The sequence below is a fragment of the Ochotona curzoniae genome, unplaced genomic scaffold (assembly GCF_017591425.1).
Source record: "Ochotona curzoniae isolate NIBS_2020 unplaced genomic scaffold, NIBS_Ocur_1.0 contig_46, whole genome shotgun sequence".
In the NCBI taxonomy this organism is placed as follows: domain Eukaryota; kingdom Metazoa; phylum Chordata; class Mammalia; order Lagomorpha; family Ochotonidae; genus Ochotona; species Ochotona curzoniae.
This window is the reverse complement of record NW_024466340.1, coordinates 9,396,032-9,412,639: the sequence shown is the minus strand read 5'-3', so window position 1 is coordinate 9,412,639 and position 16,608 is coordinate 9,396,032. Positions and strand designations below refer to the sequence as shown.

The 16,608-nt window shown below is 60.0% G+C and overlaps 1 protein-coding gene and 1 non-coding gene across 3 annotated transcripts; one reads left to right on the top strand and one right to left on the bottom strand.

Annotated features, from left to right (window-relative positions):
* Positions 1-3,621: 3,621 nt before the first annotated feature.
* On the bottom strand, positions 3,622-10,892 carry LOC121160951 (fibrosin-1-like protein). 2 transcript variants are annotated; one of them, XM_040987171.1, is made up of 13 exons: positions 10,698-10,892; positions 10,539-10,607; positions 10,245-10,453; positions 9,841-9,891; positions 9,663-9,758; positions 9,490-9,558; positions 9,372-9,401; positions 9,133-9,204; positions 8,475-8,607; positions 5,947-6,027; positions 5,699-5,782; positions 5,291-5,465; positions 3,622-4,915 (listed from the first exon to the last, which is right to left on the bottom strand). In XM_040987171.1, exons 1-13 carry the CDS (start codon positions 10,774-10,776, stop codon positions 4,126-4,128), a joined length of 1,938 nt encoding a protein of 645 aa, XP_040843105.1. In that variant the 5' UTR covers positions 10,777-10,892; the 3' UTR covers positions 3,622-4,125. The 2 variants fall into 2 exon arrangements, with proteins under 2 accessions (XP_040843105.1, XP_040843104.1); XM_040987170.1 differs by having other exon boundaries at positions 9,133-9,201; positions 10,698-10,863.
* Positions 10,893-16,355: 5,463 nt separating this feature from the next.
* LOC121160969 lies at positions 16,356-16,462 on the top strand. The gene has a single exon (XR_005884596.1). It is a non-coding gene; the product is annotated as a U6 spliceosomal RNA (small nuclear RNA).
* The last annotated feature ends 146 nt before the right edge of the window (positions 16,463-16,608 follow it).

Sequence of the window (16,608 nt, the reverse complement as noted above, 5' to 3'; positions counted from 1 at the left end):
GAACACTCCGTCAGATCGGGAGAGCTGAGCAACTAGTGTGTCTGCAAGCTGGGGCTGGTGAGGAAGTGGGGTGCAGATGTTCTTGCCATTTCTCCTTACCCCACACTCTTGTCTTGGACAGGGGGTGTGCTGGGTGATATCCCTCAGAGTGACCCCAGAAATGTGTAGCTAGGTTAGTGACCTCTCAAGTATCCACCAAGAGCGACCCCAGGAATGTATCTCCTCAGAGGGCGACCCCTGGATTGTGTCTCCTAAGAGGGTGACTGAGGGAGTGTGTTACTCAGAGGGTGACCCAGGCAGTGGCTCCGTCAAATGGTGACCCCGGGAGTGTGTTTCCTCAGAGGGTGACCCTGGAGTGTCTCCTGAATGTGACCATGGGATTGTGTCTCCTCAGAGTAACTCCAGGAGTGTGTGTCTCCTCAGGGGGTGACCCTGGAGTGTGTGTCTCCTCAGAGGGCAACCAGGGAGTGTGTGTCTCCTCAGGGGGCGACCCTGGGTGTGTGTGTCTCCTCAGAGGGCGACCCTGGAGTGTGTGTCTCCTCAGAAGCAACCACCACGGGAGTGTGTGTCTCCTCAGAGTAACTCCAGGAGTGTGTGTCTCCTCAGAAGCAACCACCACGGGAGTGTGTGTCTCCTCAGAGTAACTCCAGGAGTGTGTGTCTCCTCAGGGGGTGACCCTGGAGTGTGTGTCTCCTCAGAGTAACTCCAGAAGTGTGTGTCTCCTCAGGGGGCGACCCTGGGAGTGTGTGTCTCCTCAGAGGGCAACCAAGGTTTGTGTGTCTCCTCAGAGTAACTCCAGGAGTGTGATTCTCCTCAGAGGGCGACCCGGGAGTGTGTGTCTCCTCAGAGTAACTCCAGGAGTGTGTGTCTCCTCAGGGGGTGACCTGGGGAGTGTGTGTCTCCTCTGGGGGCGACCCTGGGAGTGTGTCTCCTCAGAGTAACTCCAGGAGTGTGTGTCTCCTCAGGGGGTGACCCTGGAGTGTGTGTCTCCTCAGAGGGCAACCAGGGAGTGTGTGTCTCCTCAGAGGGCAACCAGGGAGTGTGTGTCTCCTCAGGGGGCAACCCCGGGAGTGTGTGTCTCCTCAGGGGGCGACTCGGGAGTGTGTGTCTCCTCAGGGGGCAACCCCGGGAGTGTGTGTCTCCTCAGGGGGCAATCAGGGAGTGTGTGTCTCCTCAGAGGGCAATCAGGGAGTGTGTGTCTCCTCAGAGGGCGACCCGGGAGTGTGTGTCTCCTCAGAGTAACTCCAGGAGTGTGTGTCTCCTCAGAGGGCAACCAGGGAGTGTGTGTCTCCTCAGGGGGCAACCCCGGGAGTGTGTGTCTCCTCAGGGGGCGACTCGGGAGTGTGTGTCTCCTCAGAGGGCAATCAGGGAGTGTGTGTCTCCTCAGAGGGCGACCCGGGAGTGTGTGTCTCCTCAGAGGGCAACCAGGGAGTGTGTGTCTCCTCAGAGGGCGACCCGGGAGTGTGTGTCTCCTCAGAGTAACTCCAGGAGTGTGTGTCTCCTCAGGGGGCAACCCCGGGAGTGTGTGTCTCCTCAGGGGGCAACCAGGGAGTGTGTGTCTCCTCAGAGTAACTCCAGGAGTGTGTGTCTCCTCAGAGGGCAACCAGGGAGTGTGTGTCTCCTCAGAGGGCGACCCGGGAGTGTGTGTCTCCTCAGGGGGCGACCTCGGGAGTGTGTGTCTCCTCAGAGTAACTCCAGAAGTGTGTGTCTCCTCAGAGTAACTCCAGAAGTGTGTGTCTCCTCAGGGGGCAACCAGGGAGTGTGTGTCTCCTCAGGGGGCAACCTCGGGAGTGTGTGTCTCCTCAGAGTAACTCCAGGAGTGTGTGTCCCCTCAAAGAGTAACTCCAGGAGTGTCTTCTGAATGTGACCATGGGAGTGTGTCCCTCAGGGGGTTACCCCAGGATGTGTTTCCTCAGAGATCCTAGGAGGCTGCGCTGGAGAGTGCCTTTCTCATTTGCCCTCACAGGCCTTTCCATGGACAGAGTTCGCTTGGGTTTTGTCCCTGATGTTCACCTTTTGCATCATTGAGGCTGCACTCTGGAGCAATGTGGAGCTTTTGCCAACCCCACTAGTAGGGACCAATGCAGCACCCCCAAGTGGCCTGGTCAGAACTTGACCCCTGCTTGTGGCTGTATACTTGTGTCCTTAGGCTTTTAGCTCAAAAAATGTTGCGCAACATTCCTGAGCTCCCAAGCAGTCTCTCCTGCACACCACCACTTGCGGCCCACCCCACCTGCCTCTTTGGGCTTCTTTTGTCCTAGCCTCTGGCCAGTCATGTTGCAGGCACTGGTGTACCCCAGGCCAAAGGGCACAACAGGAACCCTGACAATGGTTCCAATGCACCCTATCCCTGCAAATCATGGTGAGGGGAGCGGCTGCAGCCCTGCTGGACAATAAGAGGGATGACAATGGCACTTAAGGATGGATCCAGCAGAGAAAAGGTCCTGGTTGCAGCTTGGCACAGGCCTGAGCAGCACTGACCCAAGCAGTAAGCCACTGTGAAGAAACCTCGTGGGGTTGATAGCCTAGTTCAGTGACCTTCTGGGAAGCCTCCTGCCACCCCGCTGTCCCTAGAACTCCCTGGGTCTCTATTTAGGAATGGAGCAGTCCTGGCTGACTGCTCGTTCAACTAGGAAGGCTGAGTGACTGGGGCCACGTCAGCACCTCATTTCCACAGCAGGCAGTGGCAGGCAAGCGCTTGGCAAAAGCACACCCAAGAGGCTTGATGCCTGCTGCACAGGTGGGAAACCCCACCCTTTCTCTATCTTCTCCCAGAGCCTTGTTTCCTGGGTCTCGATGGAGCTAGGGCAGAGAGGGTGGCACCAGTCCCACACAGTGAGCAGACACCCCCTGGTGTCCCAAGGGCAATGAGGATCCACAGGGCACCTGGAGGATGTGCAGGAGCCCACCGTGAGGGAGATTCCAGCAGGGAAAACTCCCAAGGGACTTGGGGGTGGGGAGGCCAGGCTCCCAGTGTGCCCAGGTCCACCCACCACTGACCACTGAGGTGCCCCAGGGTGGGGCGGGGTCAGCCAGGCATGCATGACATTCACTAGTCTCAACACACAGAACACTGAACTACAACTTTATCCCAAGCCAAGGCTGTATTTATCTTCATTGGTTAACAGGAAAGCAGAATGTGCTTCTTGCTCTGAGTCCGGACAAAGCAGGGCCAGGGCCAGGTGCTGACAGCGACCACCAAGGTGCTCATCTGGTAGACAAAAGGTTTTTTGTTGTTGTTGTTTTGTAATCAGCCTTTAGACTCCTGCACTTCTGGCACTTCCTGGTCTGCTCTCCCAACTGGGAACACAGGACAGCTGGCCTGGGGGGTAAGTGGAGCTCACTGGGAGCTGCAGGTGGGTGCGAGTGGACCCGCCACCTCCAAGGGCAGGAAGGTGCTCCGGAGCCTTTTCCCAGGCACAGGGTTTGCACAGCTGAGGATGGCCTGGGGGGGTGGGGGTTGGAGGGACAGGCTGATACCAACCAGGAGTTCTCAGGAAGCTACTTGGTAAAGAACTTACTGTTATCCACGGAGTGCCACAGGCTGCATTTGTCTCTGCCCTTATTTAGAAACAATACCTTTCCAGTTCTGAGTAACAGAATAAGGCCAAAGACAAAGTCTTGTGCATTATTATTAATCATCATTTTAATATATATCTGTAACTTGGGGTCCAAGTACCAAGAGGGGGGCGAGCCTGAGCGGGAGCCTCACAGTGCATTGGATAGAATGACCGTTTTTCCTCCACAAATAAGACAAAGCGTCCCCAGGCTCTGGGAGAGCTGAGCCCAGTAAACTGCAAATCCCAACTGAAAATTACCAAGCAAAAGTTCTTTTTGTTGTTGGTCTTCTAAATGCTTAAAGAGCACAAAATTAAGAAAAATACAAATCCATTAAAAATGCTTTTCACCTGTGGGGAAAAAACGTACAAATTGTAGGTTGGTTTTTTTCTCTCCTCAGTCCCCCACAAGAGCCTAATTTGAACTTCGGAAAACGACACCCACCCCGGGAACGCTGTGCCAAACCCCGACTCGGCAGGCTGGACGGACCGGCTGGAGCTGTGCTTGGGCTCTATCGGCCTTCAGTCTGCGGCAGGGCCCGCGCCGCCTCCGGGCCGGGGGCCGCCACTACCGCGCCTCCACCTCCTGCGCGCCTCGGGCTGGGGAGTAGTCGCGCGCCTCCGCGGACCCCACGCCGAGGGGCGCAGGCCGGCTGCGCGCGGGGGGCGTGGGTGCGGCCACTAGCGGGGGCGGCGCGCCCAGCGAGGCGGCGGCCGGAGGGGTCCGCGCCAGAAGCCCGTTGTGCAGCGCGCCGGCCGCGGGCCTGAGCCGTGGGTAGTGCAGGCCGCCCCGCACAACGGTGTCCACCCCGGAAGCCGCGGGCAGCAGGTGCGAGGACCGTGCGTGTTCTGGCTCCTCGCAGCGAACAGGGTCGTAGTCGAGCGGCTCGCGGTCGTGGAAGCGGCGCTCTGCAGGCTCCGAGTGTACGGAGGGGCCGGGAGCCCGGGGCAGCTCCAGGCTGCGGGAGGTGGGGCCCAGTAGCTCCCAGGTGAAGCTTGGTGTACTCAGGCGCTCGCGGCCCAGGCCCAGCTGCAGGGGCGTGGACAGTGCGTGTGGGCGCTCCTTGGCGGGGTGCAGGCAGCTGCCCGCAGATTCGGACACCGGCTCATCCTCCCCGTGCTCCTCTTTGACCCTCACGTTGCCCAGGGTGGTGCCCCTTGTGCAGGCTGTGGGCGAGGGTGTGTGCGCCGCCAGTTGGGCACAGTCCTCCTTGGCCGGGGAGCGGCTCTCTTTGACCCGGTGCTCAGCCTCCTGCTCCATGAGGGCCCCGGAATGCAGCAGGAGGCTGGCGACCGGGAGGCTGCTGGGGGCCGCAGGGGAGGCGCGGCTCAGCAGGCGCGTCTTCTCCAGGAGATCCCTGGAACAGGAAGACACCGGCCCCTTGAGGTCCCCTTTCCGGGCACCCCCCACACAGGTACCCCAAAACCCCCCAGCATCACCCTGTGAAAGCACTGGGAACCCTCCTAAGGTGGATGCTCACAGTCAGGACACCCTGTGGCTCAGGGTCCCACCCTGCCTCTGGACCATTGTGCCCAGGGGGTGCCCAGCGCCCCCTGGTCAAGGTCTGACCTCTTGGCCTGCCCTGGGCACCAGGAGGTCTCAGCACAATCAGTGCTGCAGCTGCCTCTGGAACTGACCTAGGGCAGGTGAGGCTCATGGCCCGTGGGGGCCGCTCCCCTTCCCTCTCCACCTCTTCTTCCTCCCAGGACCAGAACCTTGGGGTCCCACTCACCGCTCCTCCCTGATTCTGTCCGGCTGGCTGGTCAGAGCCTCCCCAGGCTTGGGCCACGGGGGTGGTGTGGGGAATGAGGCTGGTGCCTGCTGCAGCCGGTTCCAAGCCTCATGGGGGCTGGGCAGGCCATGTAGTGAGGAGCCCTCCTTGGGGGCCAGGATGCTGTTGCCTGGAGCTGGTGGGGAGCAGAAGCCGGGAGGTGGGGTGCTGGGCTGACTCCCCCCACTAGGTTGTCCCATATATGGTACCAGGACACCCCCTCAAACGGACAGCCACACCCCGAGGGTCCAGTCTGGGTGAGGAGGTTCAGCAGGGGAGGAGGTAAGAGTCCAGCAGGGAGGAGAGAATGCAACCCTTAGTGGGCAGGGCCCAGGCCCAGGTGGGGAGGAGAGTGGTGGGATCACTTACTCAGTGCATGGCTGCCCAGGCCCCCAAAGGCGTGGCTGCCCAGGTTGCCTAGGCCCCCGAAGGTGCTGGATCTGCTGAAGGGGTCTGTGGGACAACCAGGGCTCAGGGGTCTGTGCTTGGGTGCCTGCTGCCTGAGCCTCCAGTCCGGGGGTACGGCCCCTGGTCCAGGAGTTGGCAGGTGCTCTTTCCCGAACCACCCCCTATCACCCCCCCCCCACAAGTGCCGAAGGGGCCTTGGGTACACCCACCTGCTGTCAGGTGAGCAGGGGGCAGAAAGCTGCTGTGACGGGTGGTGGCTCCGAAGGGGGTGGTGGCAGGGTGGGCGACACCTGGATAGGGGTAGCCAGCTGATGGGGGCCCAAGTATAGGTGTCCCCGATTCCTCTACCTGCTGCCTCTGTATCCAGTCAGAAGGGGCAGAACACGGACCCTCCCCTGCCCTCCCCCAAACCCATCTGAGATGCTGAGGAGAGGACAGAGGAGAGGGGATGCCTGAATCAAGCAGTACCTGTAGCCCCTGTTTCTGGGACTTTCCCTGTGGGTGGTGACCACAACCCAGCTGCTGGATACAGGGACCAGGCCCTCATCCTGCCCACAGGCCCCTTCCCTAACCCAGCACTGGATGTAGAGAACAGTCCACACACGGCTCTAGGCTGGGAGGGTCATGCCTGCTTGAGGGGCATGAGGCCTGCTGGTCACCCCCACAGGTGACCAGGACAAAGCTGCCCACTCCTGACAGAGGAGCGACAGCAGCAGGGGAAAGCCGAGAAAATGGCTTCTCCTCCAAGCCCACGAACACAGCTCCGGCAACACCGAGGACAGAGGACAAAGACTCCCAGAAAATGCTGAGGAGGAGGGGACAAAAGGGTTCTCCCAAACCCACCCAGGCCAGAAAAGGCTGAGCTACCTGAAACAGTACCAGTCCCCCACTCAGAAAGCTCATGGTAGGGTTGTTGCCACTAAGGTTAGAACATGAGGGGGGCCCTGCATCCTCTGAAGGGGGGCAGACTTGAATCCCAGCTGCCCAGGACTCCAGCTCTCCCACTGATGTGCACCTTGGGAAAGCCATGTCCAGGGGACCTCACATTCTGTGTGGGGACCCCAGATGGAGCTCTTGCTCCTATGGGTACTGGGGAGTGAGGCAGGAATTGGATGCTTGCTCTGCCTTTCAAAAAAAAAAAAAGAAAGAAAGAAAGAAAAAGCTCCAAAAACAGGGCTGAGTGCGGTAGCCTAGTGGCTAAAGTCCTCGCCTTGCATGCGCTGAGATCCCATATGGGTGCCAGTTGGTATTCCGGCAGTCCTGATTCCCATCCAGCTCCCTGCTTGTTGCCTGGGAAATCAGTCAAGGACAGCCCAAAGCCTTGGGACCCACATGGAAGACCAGGAAGAGGCTCCTGGCTTCGGACTGGCTTAGCTCTGACTGTTGTGGTCACTTGGGTAGCGAACCAGCGAATGGAAGAGCTTTCTCTCTGTCTTTCCTCTTTGTAAATCTGACCTTCCAATAAAATAAATAAATAAATCTTAAAAAAAAAAAGCTCTGCTTTCAGACCGGAGATGGTCTCCCCAAGAAACCGTTGAATTTATTTGGACAATAAGATGCTGGACTCCATGCTTGCAATGAAAGAATCTTGATGGAATTTGAACTGTAATATTGCAACAAGGTAGAGGAATCCACCATGGGGAGAGGGTATGGGAAGGGGTTGGGGGAATCCCAGAGCCTATGAGACAGTGTCACATAGTGCAATGTAATCAATAAAAAATAATATGAAAAAAAAAACCACTCCCCAAACGCACACAACATCCCTCTCCCTGGCACCCCATCCTTGTCTGGACTCAGGAGCAAAACTAGACACAGGTGGCTCAGGGCAGGGAAATGACAGCTGAGGCCCTAGCAGGGAGCATCTAGACAGAACATGGGCCGAATGTCTGCAGGTGCAGATCGTCCGAGTGACACACAGCAGCCACTCCTGTTACCGCAGGCTAGGGCCGGCAAACACCTTCACGCTCAAAGCACAGCAGAGTCTGGGTGTGAAACCAGCCAAGCTCTCCAAGACAGCCTGTAACGACCCCTCAGGGACCACCACTCACTATCTGAAAGGCAGGACGAAAGATAAACAGAGATCTCCCACGCACTGGCTCACTCCCAAAATGTCCTGTCCAGGTCTCCCATGGGGGCAACAGGGGTCTGAGTACCTGACCCATCACTCGCTATGTTCCAGGTGCCCAGGGGCCTGGAGCTCCACACGCAGGTGCACATAACACCTGCAGGAAACAGCAGCTCAACTGACATGGACGGAAGATCCCAGTTCCTCTCAAGCCAACGGATACTTTCTTTCTGATTTCAGGACACACCCCAAAATTTGGGGTGGGCAACAGGCAGATTTATGTGTCTAAGGAGCCTTGTGAGACCAGCAGGGTCCCGGATGCCAAGGTGCAGTGAATCCAGGGATGGCAGTGCCACCACCTTGGGGACAAGGAGGTCCAGAAGTGGATGGACAGGCCTGTGCTCACAGACAGCAAAACTGGACAGGAGTGGGGCCCCAGGCCACACACAGGGACACGGGCCTGTGTGTGTGTGAGGCTGGCATGGCTGGTCAGATCTCCAGAGCCTCACAGTCACTGCTGGGGCCAACAGCTGTGCCTTGGAGACAGCTCAGTACAACAGCGCAGCTGCTAAATGAAAGCTGGATGGGGAGGGGAGGGAAGGGATGCCCCTGATGCATGGGGGCTGTGGGATGAAGACCTGGCCAGACCCCCACCCCTGTCCCAGGCCTCACCTGTGCTGGAGAGCAGGGGCCGGGCCAGGTCCTGGGTGTAGTGTAGCCCCACACACACACTTGCACCAGGGGCTCTGCTCAGCAGCTCCAGCTTCGAGCCCACGTCCAGCTTGTGTGGGTCCAGCTGTACCTGCTGGGAGGACAAGTATGGCCAGGGTGGGGAGGGGCTGGGCCCCAGGCAGCAGGAATGGGAGCCCCCACAGCTGCCACCTCACTCCTTCCTAGTGCCAGTTCTTGCCAGCCTCACATGTCCCTTGGACCCACAGACACCTACATCTGGGGCTACACTCGCATCTATTTGGGGTTTATAAAAGTCAGATGGAAAAGTAGGTTCCTGTTATTGACTTGAAAACCAATGTTACTGGCTACAAACACATGTGGGGCAGTGCCCAGCACTGGTCAGGCTGGCACTCGGAGCCACAAGGCTGCGGACACCATGGGACCTGCAGGGTCCACCCCATGGGGGGCTCTGGGAGCTTCCATCAATCACACAGGGGTGCTCTGGCACAGGACCAGGTGGGAGGTTGGGCAGGTCCTGTGCTCATGCCACCCATCACAGGGTCTGACCTAGGCCCACACGGAGCTGAGCCCCAAACCCCCTCCTGACAGGAACCCACATGGCTGTGTGCCCCAGAAACACACCAGGGCTTGGCCTCACCTTGTTCTTCTGCTGGTGGTGGTAGATCTGCCAGGCCAGCTGCACATGGACCGCACACCACTTCCCTGGCTTCTGCGACAGGTCGGGCGCGCTCAGTGGGGGCCCGGCACCCCCTGCCGACATTCCAGTGGTCTCAAGGCAGCCCTCAGGCCGCCCAGGGTATGCCGGGTTTGCTCCCCGCCCCAGGCCCACCCTGGGGTGCCACAGGTGCCTCCCCCAGGACACGCACAGGTGCTCACCCTGACTGCTGTCCGGAATGAGTCAGGCACCTGTGGTCAGAGAGAAGCAGCTGAATCTCTGCCCGCCTGCCTGGCAGGCCAGGTGGGGGCAGGCCCCCTGATCCCCGTAGACACCTACCCCAGGGACCTTCTGTAGGAGGGCATGGACGGTGCTGGCCCTGCCTGTCACTTCAGCTGGGTTTGAAGTCTGTGCGGGGAGGGGAGGAGAAACGCACCAGGGCCATCAGGGTCCCGCCTGGGGCAGCTGCTCTCTACCCAGGCCATGCCCCCAACCCTGCAGTTAAGCCGTACCTTGGGTTGGAAAGCCCCCTGCAGAGACCCAAAGGGGCTGGGCTGTGGGAGCAGGGCAGGCAGCCCGGGGACAGCAGGCAGGAAGGGTGGGAAGAGCTGCAAGGGAAGGAAGTGAGTGGGCTGGCACCCTAGACCAGCTGCCCCTGCGCGGCCCTCAGCAGCAGGAGCACCCACTCACAGTGGAATGTCGCAAGTAGGAGCCATCCAGCTTGGGCACATGCTTGTCAAACTGGAAGGAAGAAAGGGTCAGGGTGAGGCCTCCTTCACCACCTCCCTCCCGGTCCCCATGTAGCCACTCTGGCCAGCCTCGGCAGTGACCAGACTGCCCCTGGTCCTGGGCCCCTGGCACTGGGGAAGACAGTCTGCTGAGCCTTGTCCTGGGACCCAGCCTAAGAGCCAGGGCAAAGCTGCCCATTCTGACAGCTCCCAACTAGGGAAGCCTCTGTGTGGCCTGGGGGCCTCACAGCATTGGCAAGAAACCTCCAATGGGACCCAGGTCTCCAGGCACTGACTGGACTCAGCCCACAGACAGGCCTCCCTAGGGGGCCTGCCCTCTCCCTGCCAGCTCCCATGCCCTCGTACCTGCGGGGGTGCAGGTGGTGTCGGGGACAGCCCTGCCGGGAAGGGGGCGAATGTGTGCTGGTGCGTGTGCTGGTGCGTGTGCTGGTGCGTGTGCTGGTGCTGATGGAACTCGGCCCGCAGCAGGCCTGCTGGGCCCAGGGCAAAGCTGGGCCGCTCGGCACTCTGCACCAGGAACCGCGTGTTCAGCTCTTGCCTGAGCAGCTCGTGGTCTAGAAGGCAGAGAGCGAGGGGCGCAGTTAGCTGGGACTCCCGAGGCCCAGGGGGCAGGGAAGAGAAGGGCCTGGGGCTGAGTACCGATCAGAATCCCCGCGTGTGGCTGGCAGTACATGGAGGGCGGGCGGAGCGAGACCACCAGGCTGGCATCTGCAGGGGAGAGGAGACCCGCGTGAGAGCCGCGGGGCGGGACGTGGCGACCCACGTAGGGAGCCAGGTCTCCCCGCTCTGCCCACCTACCGGCAGGTGCTCCGGGGACCACCAGGCCGCTGGCGGGCAGTGCCGGGGGCGGGGGCAGCGTCGGGGGCGGGGCGAACATGGCGGCGTGGTGCTGGTGCTGCGCCTGCGCCCGGAGCGCCAGGTGTGAGGTAGACAGGTGGGGGCCCGACCCGAGGGGCGACAGCGCCGCGTGCTTTGCCAGGCCCAGGGCGGCGCCGCCCGCACCGCTGCTCCTGCTGCAGGGACAGGGGGCTCAGGGCCGCCCGGGCACCGCCCCCACCCCGCGGCCCGACCCCCGCCTCGCCCCAAGCCCACCTGAGGCCGTGCAGGCTGCTGGGAGCCGAGGCGCCCAGAGACGGAGGCACGTGTGTCGGGGGCAGGCTGTGGGGCGGTGGTGCGGCGTGCAGGGGTGTGGCGGGTGCTTCCCTCTTCACCGGGGGGCGTCCCGCCGGCGCAGCGGTGGGCAAGGGGCTGGCTGCCGGCGGGAAGGGCTCCGTGCGGAGCTCACGGCTGCGCTCCAGGCCCGATACTTTGGGGGCCTCCGAATTCTCGTCTCGCCCGGGCCCTGTGGAACAGGTCCCACCCTATGGTAATCACTTCTGCTTCTGCCACCCAGAGCGGGCCCTGCTGTGCCCACGAGCTCCCAGGATAGCACCCCCCCCAACCTCCCATAGTATAGGGGGACAGGCAGAGGGGGCTCTCTTAGGGGCCTGAAATCAACACCTACCTTCCCAACCCCACCCCAGCTGCAGCTTCTGCCCAGGGACCTGTTGGGCAGGGCTGGGAAAGCTGCTGCCCACTCCGGAGGTGGGAGGGGAAGGCTTACCTTTCTTGGCTGCAGGAGCAAAGAGCTTCTCAGAGCCCACTGATGCCTGAGGAGGGAGAAAGGGCTCAGAGGGGGTCTGGGAGCCTCTACTTTCCCTCCTAGCCCACCCACCTCCCCACCGCCATGGCCCTGTGTCTGCACTCAGGCACCCAGCCCCTCTTCAGAGCAGGGAACCCAGGGGCCATGTGCAATGGGGGGACACTTAGGAGTCCTGCCAGTCCCCCTTCAGCTGGAGGGGACAGGGAGTTAGCCAATGTTCATTTGAGCATGCAAGAGAAAGGTGGGGCAAGAGCCCCAGGACAGGCTGCCTTCCCACCTTGCACGGAACACACACGCTGCTCTCCCTTCCCAGCTGTGCCCTCATCAGGTGACCAGCTCACATGAATGCCAAAGCAGAGGCACAGCCAGGGGCCAGCTGAGAATGAGAGCGGAGAGCAGCTTCCCAGGGTGGGCACATGTCCTGCTCAGCAAACCCACCAAGCCCAGACCTGTGCAGGGGGGCTGAAATGTGGGAGCCCCACTTCCTTCCTAATCTCAAAGCTCCTAGGGCAAGTGAGCCTGGTGTGCCCCATGGCTGCACCACAGGGTTCCAGTGACCAGCAGGTAGGGAAGACTCTGGGCCCTGCCTATGGACAGGGAGTCAGGAACAGCCACAAAGCAGGGAGGGGTGATGTCCCCACCATGACCCTGGAAGCCCAGCTATGGAATCCTGGACTGACCCTAACCTGCCATAGGTCACCACTACTCCAATGGAATCCCCACTGCCACAGTAGGCTGCAGCCCAACCCCCAGCTCCAAACACAGGGTTGCTGGCTATTCCCACACCCTGTGGGGTCCTCACAGCCAGGGGCACCCTCCTGACCCACAGAGAAAGCCAGAGGGCCCTGTAGCTTGGGACTGGGCAAGAACCATAGGTCTGAGCAGATGAATGTGGAGGCAGTGACCACAGGAAAAGGTGGGACTTGCAGGGGTTAGGGAGGTGGGCACGGTGTGGTAGGGAGAGGTCAAGGCACAGCAGTGAGGGCTCCCCAGGGTCCCTCAGGCCAGGCATGTCCATGAGGACCACCAAGATGAGGCCAGGGACTGAAACCAGGTTACATGGCCCCTTCATCTCTGTGAGGAAGGCCCACAGGTCCACATCCCTCAGTGCAGGGAGCCCAGACCCAATCAGTGTGAGATGCTGGCAGAGACGGAAGCCCTGGGCCCAGGCACCCCTTAGGTGGGCACAGGGGCCAGCAGCACACAGAGAAGGAGGCCAGGGGACAGGCTGAGGGCTGACCTGCTGTTGAGAAGTTTGGTCAGGAGCGCCCTGCCATCAGGCATTGGAATTCAACTCCCAAGAATGCAGAGCTCGCTGCCCAAGCCCCAGCCCCTGGTCAGCACAGGCACAAGGGGCGCTGTGCCTCTAAGCTGGCTCCCTTCCTGGGCAATGCTAACTTCCCTGGCTCCACGGAGCAGAGATGGAGGTCACTGCAGGCCAGGTGCCCGCTGCCTGCCAAGGACAGTGCTAACCCTCAGGGGCTGCAGGCAGTGTGTACTCAACCTGCATAGATGGGTGGCACCTAGACAAAGAGCTCAGCTCCCTCAGGTGAGCGTGGCCTCGGGAGCAGCTAGAGAGGCAATGCGTATAGGATGCAGACAAAGGCACGCGCCCCTCATGCTGCCAGCTCCTGATGCCCAGGACCACCTGCACCTTCCCTGGAGTGCACTCCACCGCCGTCTGGGCACGCCACTATGGCCCAGGGCACAGGGTTTCCAAGATCTGCTCCCCAGAGGGACAGGTAGGCACAAACGCCTGGTCCCTGCCCGCTCCCAGGCGGCACTGACCTGGTGTGCTCTCCCCACAGACGATGTTCCCTGTCTCTCTAGTCCCAGCCCTAGCACACTGCGTGGATGCGGCCAGTGGGTCTGTGGGCCAGTGCGGCCCACTGTGCGGCCAGTGGGTCAACACGACCTTCTCCCAGCGCCCCACTCAGCTCCCCCTGCCCCCGCAGCCTGGGACACACGAGGCAGGGCAGGGATGGCCTCACGGGGGAGGGGGGTGGCACATGGGCAGAGGCGGGGCGCATGCAGGCCCGACTAATCTAGCCCGGAGGCGCAGATGGCCCATGCAGAGGTGGGTCCGTTCCTTTGCCATGCGCTCTGGGCATCAAGGTCCAGGTACAGAGCTGCCTGCAACACACATTTTTAGAGGCACAGTTCCTCACTCCAATCCTCAGAGCAACAAGTGATGGACGATGGATCCACAAAATGAGGTCGTTGCTCAGGGATAAGGCTAGAGAGGCCTGCTGGCGAGCCCTGGTGCGCAGCTCGGTGATCTACAGGGATGCAGTCTCAGAGGGTGGCTAGTGCCACACTCCCACCCTCTGTGAGGTGAGGGTGGCATCGAGGCCAGGTGCAGGCAAGAACCCACTGGGAGGGAACCAGCCAGGAGGGTAGGCTGCACCACCTGAGCTCAAGGAGTGGGACAGGGACGGACCAGTGGCCATGTCCACTCCTCAGAGAAGCACACAAAGGGGCCATGGTGTGCAGATGACAGCACTGGGCACAGGCAGTCCAGCCTCAGTTGCTATGGAGGAAACTGCCCACCATACCAGTGGGGGGGTGGTGGTATCAGGCCTGCCTTTGAATTATTACTAAATTCTCCTGAAGTCTTGCTGTGTCTGCCAGGAAACCAGCATACACCATGGGCTGAAGTCCTTGGAATACACACGGGGATGTGAGGCAGACAGCTCACTTACAGCACGGAGCTGTCTGGCCTGAACCTGCTCCAGCTGCAGCAGCCTGGAGCTCCCAGGGGCCCCATGCAGCAGGTAGTTCTGCTTCTCATGGGATCCCCATGGTGAGGTCTCGGGACCAGCAGAGAAGGAGGGAGATGGCCTGCAGCACTCTCAGGGGCATGCACAAGGTGGGGGTGGGGCTCAGTCCTGGGGGAGCTGCCCACAGGGAGCAGCTGAATCTTCTGGCCCTGGAAGTGTGGCTGCCCTCATCCCTGTCCACACCTGTGCTGACCCCCCTGGCTTGGCAGCAGGGAGCAAGCACTGAGCTTTGGAGATGGGTACCTGCCCTGGGACCCTGCTTCTTTTGACCCCAAGGGCCGCCCTGTGGTTTTCAACCTCTATCCTAAGACCACTCAGCATCAGGGTCCTGAGGGAGGCTGCCAGGAGGCCTCCTGAGCCCCATCTGCCCACACCTGTTTGGGGAGTCAAATCAGGTTCTGGAAACCTGGAACAGGTCTGCCCTGGATTTTGCCAAGCAGGGAGAGCAGCTGAATGAAAGGCTTGACGTGTTTAGAGATCCAGAAGCAGACAGAGCATCGAGCAAAGCCCGGGAACACTGAGGTCAAGATCCAGGCTTCCAGCTAAGCACTCAGTCCAGCTTGGGACACCATGGGGCCCAGCGGCCAATGCTACAGCTCCCTCTGACATCACTGCAGCCATGATGCTAGGAGCATGGGGGCTCTCCTGGTCACCCCAGATGCCCAGGCACTCAGCTTTCAGAGAGAGGCTGGGGATAAGTTGTTAGCAAGTGTGACAGGGATGCCCATGGGGCCTGGAGGAGACTTGGGACTAGAGAAGAGCGAAGGGCCTGTGTCAGAGGATCAAGCCAGAGTCACCTGAAAATGCATTCGGCATGAGCTGGTCCCCACCCTGACTCTCATTAGAAACCATGGATTTGGGCCTGGTGTGATAGCTTAGTGGCTAAAGCCCTCGCCTTGAACGTACCAGGATCCCATATAGGCACTGGTTCTAATCCCAGAGGCCCTGTTTCCCATCCAGCTTTCTACTTGTGGCTTGGGAAGGCAGTTGAGGATGGCCAAGGCCTTGGGACCCTGCACCCGTATGGGAAACCCAGAGGAAGCTCTTGTCTCCTGGTTTCAGATCAGCTCAGCTCCAGTCATTGCGGTCACTTGGAGAGTGAACCATTGGACAGAGGATCTTTCTGTCTCTTTCTTCATATCTGCCTTTCCAATAAAAATAAATAAATCTTTATTAAAAAGAAAGGAAGGAAGACAAAAGAAAAGAAGACATGGATTCAGCCTGTGCTGCAGGAGGCTGGCATAGCTCCCCTGAGCAGGATCCCAAGACCTAGGCCTTGGGTTAGGGCTGCCCCAGGAAGCCACCATGGGGCCCTGAGGACACTGGGCCTGCCCTGGCCCTTCAGAGGTTGTTCCAGGCTGGACCCCAAAAGACCCTGTCTTCCTCACTACTTGGGCTTCAGCTCAGAAGGCCCTGTCTACCCATCGTGGGCCTGGGAGCGGGGAGATGGGAGTACTCCTGGGAAGTGTGGATGCACCTGCTAGTGGAATCATTATGGAGTGGGCCTGGGGTGACCCTGGATGACAGGGCATGTTGTCATCACAGGGCCTCAGGAGGGACGTGGCATGGAGAACACCATTAGCTAGGGCACATGGCAGCCCAGGCTGGGGCGGACAGGAGCTGAACCCAGCTCTGGAACCCCACCATGGGCAATGCTGTCCTGACCACCATTTCTGTCTCAGGTGTGGCCATCCCATCCCTGAGGGCCTCACAGGTGAGCAGTCCCCTGATGGCCCGTGTCTGCCTGCATTGGTGATGTCTAATAGGCATGACTCCCCACCTGAGCACCCCAGAGAAGTCCCCTGAGCCCACTTGAGTTAAGAGGAGGAGAATAGAGCAGATAACTGCTCCCCACCAGCCCCAGCAACAGGAAACAGCCTGGGGCAGGAGTGGAGGCGGCTGGCAGAATCTGCTCCATGGTGGTGACCTGTGCTACTGCCCCATGGGGTAAGGCCCGTCCAAAAACGTCAGGTCAGGTCCATGACTGTGAGATGGAGGTGGCCATGGCCATGGGGAGGGTAAAACCCCATTAAGGTGCTCGCTTCGGCAGCACATATACTAAAATTGGAACGATACAGAGAAGATTAGCATGGCCCCTGCGCAAGGATGACACACAAATTCGTGAAGTGTTCATATATTTTTGCATTTTTTTAACATGTTGGTTACTCAATACTATGTCAATTAATTTCATAACGTTATAAATTGTTGCTGATGTTATGTCGGGGCTTTTGATAGGGATGATACTCTGCCGGTTCTACCTTCAGACTAGAGAAGGTCTCCCCAACAA